The sequence below is a fragment of the Aplysia californica genome, unplaced genomic scaffold (genome assembly GCF_000002075.1).
Source record: "Aplysia californica isolate F4 #8 unplaced genomic scaffold, AplCal3.0 scaffold00381, whole genome shotgun sequence".
NCBI classification, from domain to species: domain Eukaryota; kingdom Metazoa; phylum Mollusca; class Gastropoda; order Aplysiida; family Aplysiidae; genus Aplysia; species Aplysia californica.
In genome coordinates this window covers 50865-57129 of record NW_004797651.1, presented here as the reverse complement: position 1 = coordinate 57129, position 6265 = coordinate 50865, and the positions used below count along the sequence as shown (strand labels likewise).

The window sequence follows — 6265 nt, the reverse complement described above, 5'->3', positions numbered from 1 at the left end:
GGGTTGTGTATGTGTATGTACGTGAATGTATGTGTCTGTGTGTGTGTGAGTGTCTGTGAGGCTGTGTGTCTCTGTGTGTGTTCTTATTTGTGTATGTTTGTGTAAGTGTAGTTGTGTGTGAGTGTGTACTTGCGTTTAGGGGTAAGAGTCTGTCTCTGTGTGTTTATGCACCTTGCATATCTGTTTGTTTGTGTGTTGTGTATATATCTGTTTGTTTGTGTGTTGTGTATATATCTGTTTGTTTACGAGTTGTGTATATCTGTCTGTCTTTTTGTGTATTGGGTATATGTTTGTTTGTTTGTGAGTTGTGTATATGTGTCCATTTGTGTGTTGAGTATACCAGTCTGTTTGTATGTTGGGTACAGTCTGTTTGTTTGAGGTCTGGGTATACTATCCATGTGTTTGTATGTTGACTACACCTTTATTCACATTCATATCATGTTGTTACCCTGATTTGGGGTCAAGTATTAGTATGAAATTAGTCATTCCATTTGCTTGTAGTGCCTCATTTCTCACATATTGAATATTCAGATTATGCTCTTGGAAATTGCTTTTACTCTTCCTTTTATATGTGAGGCAGCGTGGTGGAATCAGGCTCTCGTCAATTTTTGGGCATATTGAGTTATTGGTATCATCTTAAAGCTTGTTCATTTGTCTTACTTTCAATGAAAAAAGGACAAATCCATCTTCAATAAAAGTGGAGATATTTTGGATTGAAGGAGGTGGGGGTCACCTGATTTAAGAGGTAAAATTAGCGAGAAAATGACCCCCAAAGGCTGGTAAATTCCAAAGCTGGGGAGTCCGTGGAAACAGTAAATTTATATTTTTGTGCTTTTAATCAATGTTTTTGTTGAAATCCTCAAAGGAATGTGTTTGTAAATGGACATAAAAGGTGTTGAGCCAAAAAAACAAAAATTTGTTAAAAATTGCTAAGCAAGGAGAAAACTGCTGTTTTCTTCGATTTCATTATTTTGACAAGAGCCTTATTCCACCACGCTGACTCACATTTGTTTTACGTACAATAACATTTTGGGTGCGGTGCACTTTATATTATAATGATGGTGCAAGATGTAAAAAGTATATTTATTATTCTGGGTGTTCTTGCACAAAATATTACAACAAATTTTTTAAAAATTGTGCTTGTATGTATGTATGTATGTATGTGTGTGTGTGTGTGTGTGTGTGTGTATGTGTGTGTGTGTGTGTGTGTATGTGTGTGTGTGTGTGTGTGTGTGTGTGTGTGCACGCGCTCTCACGCACATCCAGAGAGAGAGAGAGAGAAGGCGAGCGAGCAAGAGAAAGAGAAAGAGAGAGGGTGGCGGGGATGCATATGTGTATGTGTATGAGAGAGAGAGATAGTTTGTGTGCGTGCGTTTGTGTTTGTGTTTAAGAGAGAGACAGACAGACAGAAAGATTGAGAGTTTGTTTGGAGTGTGCTAGTGTGTGTATTTTGTTTTGTGTGTATGTATGTGTATGTATTTTGCTTTGTGTATACGTGGTGACTGACGTCATCCTCTGACTATGACGTCACTAGATGCAGGAGAAGATGAGCAAAGAGCGGGCAGAGCTGGAGAACACGCTCAGGGACATGGAGGGCAATCTGGAGCAAACCAAACAGGTAACTAAAGGTCACACAGGTCATGGGGTCAGGCCAATCAATGCTCCGGCTGGTCATGGGGTCAGGTCAATCAATGCTCCGGCTGGTCATGGGGTCAGGTCAATAATTGCCCCCAGCAGATCATGGGGTCAGGTCAATCATTGCCCCCAGCAGGTCATGGAGTCAGGTCAATCATTGCCCCCAGCAGGTCACGTGATGTTTTATGTACACGGAAATCTAACTAACACAACTGCTATGATGACAATATGACGAAGCACGACATATTTTATAGCCAAGTTTTAAACTCATCTGTAACAATGTGATACTCCAATGTGTACTTGAGCAGACTTCAACTTTCCGTTAAAAAAAAAATATATATGCGATACCTTTTGAAGTGAGCTTCAAAGAAAAAAAAATGTCAATGCAATGAAATCGAGGAGCAAAGGTGTGATCGCGATGAAATAAGGTAAAACTGTGCTGAGATAGAGTGCAGTGTCAAAAATGCTTTTGCATTAAAGTAATTTGTTGCACCACAAACGAGTGGCCCAGCTCACCCCTCCGATGGTGTGTCACCCAGACGCCACGATCTCCCTCTCAGGTGTCGCTTGAGGTTTGCTGCCGTTATTTCTTATTTGACCTCCTACGGCTTTTGGTTTGTTTGGCGGTTGTTGTTTTTTTTGTTTTTTTTGGAACATGTCATTTAACCGAGGTATAGCACGAAAAAACAAAACAAACCTGTGTTAGGTTCTCTGTTGAATTAACTTGTTGGTGACCTATAGGGCTTTAGACTCATCCAAAGCTAAAACACAATGTATTATATAATATATTATATATTGTATGATATAATAATATTATATATACACTCTGAAACGTGATATATCTCTCATATTTTATAATAATATGCTTCTGTTTGTTTTTGTTTTTGTTCTCGGGCTGGGATAAATTTGATCTGTTTGGTTTTAGTTTTTAGAGAATTTTTTTCCCCTTAGCAATTTTATCCTTCTGTTAATTTTTTATTTAAAGTATTTGTTTAGTGACTTGTGTTTTTGCTGTAGTTTCTGCTGAAAAAATTGTTGTTGTTATTACGATCCTTTCCTTTGCCTGGGATAAATGTGGCTTCCATCACTACACCCGCTTTCAATAATAACGTTGGTATGTTCACGGCTTTCCCTTCATAATGGTGGAAGATTAACGTTTGCTTTTTTATCATATTTTTTTTTCTTTACCACATAAAAAAAAAAAATCAAGTTGACACAGTTTTCACCACTTGATCATTGCATAATGTTAGATAAATGGCTGGCCAGCTGTTCAAATTTTCTACGCCCAGAAAGCAAATAATAATTTTGTTTTTAGGATAGAGAGAAAAAAACCCTGTTTCATTCATTTTATTGTACGCCTACGTTTTTTATGTATCTTTTCTTGCTTTTAATTATTTTCAATACAACGTCTATGCCATTATCTATGCCATAGAATTTGAAGTTGACGAAATATTTCCTGAGCTCATGCAACAGATTCTACCGATTTATTAAGAAACTGCCGAAAAAAAAGAAAGAAAAAAACACCTTTTGGCTTAGTGAATCTGAACAGTTGACTGACAAAATGTTATATATATATTTTTGAGGCAGCGTTATGGAATCAGGCTCTCGTCAATTTTTGGGCATGTAGAGTTATTGGTATCATCTTAAAGTTTGTTCACTTGTCTTTATTCGGATGAAAAAAAATATCCATATATATTAAAGACAAGTCGAGATATTTGCGAAAGAAGGAAGTGGGGGTCACCTGTTTTCAGAGGTAAAATTAGTGAGAAAATGGCCGCCAAAGATTAGTTATTTCCTTAGCTACAGAGTCCATGGTAACTGAACATCTACATTTCTTGTGCCTTTAAGAAACGTTTTTCAGAAAAATCCACACAGAAATGAGTGCTTTAATGGGCATGAAAGGTGTTGAGCCAAAAAACAAAAATTTGATAAAAATTCACAAACCAGCAGAAAAAGCAAGTTTCTTCACTTTGATTATTTTGACGAGAGCCTGATTCCTCCACGCTGCCTCATATATTTTATTTTTTGTTTTTGTTTTGTGTGTGCGTGTGTGTGTGTGTGTGTGTGTGTGTGTGTGTGTATGTGTGTGTGTGTTTGTGTGTGTGGTTTATAAAAATGTTGTATTTATGCCCTCTACACGTTTTCCTTCACGTACATGTATTGTCGTCCAATCAAATCCAGGAAATAAAACAAGTGGAAAGCCGATCGTCCAATCAGGTGACGGACCTTCAGTCATTGGCTGAAAAACATTTTAATCGAGCCAATAGCCTAGAGGCTGAGCTGTGTCGGGTGAAAAAGGAAGTGGTAGCCACAAAGAAGCAGGTCAGCCTACGAAAAGCTCCCTTCTTTTATTCCTTTCGTTCTTTGATTCATCCCTCAATGGGTGTTAGTGTGAATGTTTTTGAGCATGTAGCGCCCATGTACTGGCGCCAGACTGAAAATTTTTTTAGCAAAATATGTGAATTACAAAGCTACAATTTATTAATTTCTTTCTTCATCACTGCTTGGCAATTGCTTTAATTTATTTCAAATTATAGTTGTCTTTTAACTTTTTAAATCTTTATTATAAGCTTTTATTACGCCAATAACGACTATTTCTTCTCATTTCTGCGGAACTGATAGTGGGCTTATATAATATATATAATATATATATATTTTTTGTAAAACCATTTCTATATCATATTTTATATCATTTTTTAAAAATCCTCAACTCTGTATACTACACTTCTGTAACAACCCTGTCCTGTAAAATAGCATATCGCTGGCAAACTGGTCAGCTGTCCTCAGCTCAGAAAACAGCATTGTTCAAGGGACAAAGGGCAGTCGTTTTGGACAGTTTCAACGGTCCCTATGCCTTTGTGGGTGGTTGGCGGGTGCTCTGGTGTAGTTTGCTCCTTCTTTCCTATGGAAAACTATCGTCCTTATCTCCCCTTCTTCTTTTTTATGTTTGTTACTCTCTTGTAACACCTTTAATCTTCTGGCGCTCATATGACCGTATGCAGTTGCGAGCGCCGTAAAACACTTACTAAAACAAAAACTATGTCTTTATGACGAGACTTGTAGGGACAGGTGGCTGCTGGTGACGTTATAAGCTATCTGCAGCATGAGACGTAAGGAGAAAAAAGTGTCTCAGTTGGTGGTTGGCGGGTGCTCTGGTTTGGTTTGCTTCTTCGTTCCTATCAGACATCTATCGTCTTTATCTCCCCTACTTCTTTTTTATGCTTGTTAATCTCTTGTGACACCTCTAATCTTCACCACTTATATGACCTTTTTGTCTTGCAAGTGCCGTAAAAGTCTTACTAAAACTAAACACTTTAATGTCTCAGCACTTATGTGACCTAATTGTGTCGCAAGTGCCTTAAAACTCGTACAAAAAGTAAAAGAAAAAAAGAAAAAAAGAAACCAGACTAACGTGTATGTTGGGTGGGCCTGCCCGTCTCCAGCTGGTGTCCCAGGAGATCCTGTCTCTGCGTCTGGACGCCATGTCTGACGCGCTCAACTGGAGCCAGGATGAGCTGGACCTCTCTCTGCAACAGCAGCAACAGCAACAGCGACAACAGCAGCGGCAGCAACAGCAGCGACAGCAGCTGTCGATGTCGGCCAGTGCCAGCCAGCAGAGTGCTGACAGCTCCATGGAGTCGGACTGTGTCAGTGTGACCTAGTTTTACGACATCGTGTGACCTAGTTTTACGACCTCGTGTGACCTAGTTTTACGTCGTCGTGTGACCTACTTATACATCATCGTGTGACTTACTCTCGGGTCATCGTTTGACCTACTTGGATCTCGCTGTTGAAGAGCTCAGTGATGGCAAATCCCACTAGATAGATATCTAGCCCAAAGATGCCCAGTCGGGTTTATTTGATGAAATGAGGAAACTGAAGTAATAATACTCTGGATAATAATTGTCATAATTTATAGTTCGTCAATCGAAAACATTTCTAAAATTTGAAAATGAGGAAATTGGAATAATAATGCTCCGGATAATAATTATCATAATTAATAGTTCGGCAACCGAAAACATTTTTAAAAAAATGAAAATGAGGAAACTGGAATTTTCTAATAAATGAAGCTGTTGATTTCACAGTAAAGGTAATCAAAAACTGTTCTGTCTGTACTTTAATTAAATGAGGAAACAAAGAATTTTCTAATTAATCTCTTGATGTCGCAATAATGGCGACAGAGCATACATGTATACCAAACAATTTTTTTTTTTTTTATTTCGGTTTCAGATTGCAGAATTGGAATTTCAGATTGCAGAATTGGAATAAAATGATGCTGCAGACACACGCTGTCATTATTTCGTTCCTGATATTGCAAGGACATGTACATTGCTAACACATCGGAAGTGGTTTAAATTGAATTTTGGGGACAAACGAAAAATGATAGCAAATTTTTAAAAATAATTATGTGAGTGCAGCTGGTTGTTACTTAACTATGCTGATAGGACGTAACTGATATTTCTGTCCTTTTTGTTCTTGTGTTGGATTTGCCACGAGCCGCGCATGCCATGTAGCGTGTGTCGTTTGGAGTAGACCAAGTCCTCTACATACGATGGTGTGCAGTAATAATAATAATAATAATAATAATGATAATAATAGTAATAGTAATAATAATTTTAATAATAATAAT

The 6265-nt window shown here is 37.8% G+C and overlaps 1 protein-coding gene across 1 annotated transcript in view; it reads left to right on the top strand.

Annotated features, from left to right (window-relative positions):
* The window catches only part of LOC101847124 (myosin heavy chain), a gene marked incomplete in the record, with an annotated part of 23467 nt that overhangs the window by 7374 nt on the left and 9828 nt on the right, over nt 1-6265 (top strand). Inside the window, 1 exon segment of the mRNA XM_035971121.1 lies at nt 1535-1618. Coding sequence (XP_035827014.1) covers nt 1535-1618 — 84 coding nt within the window.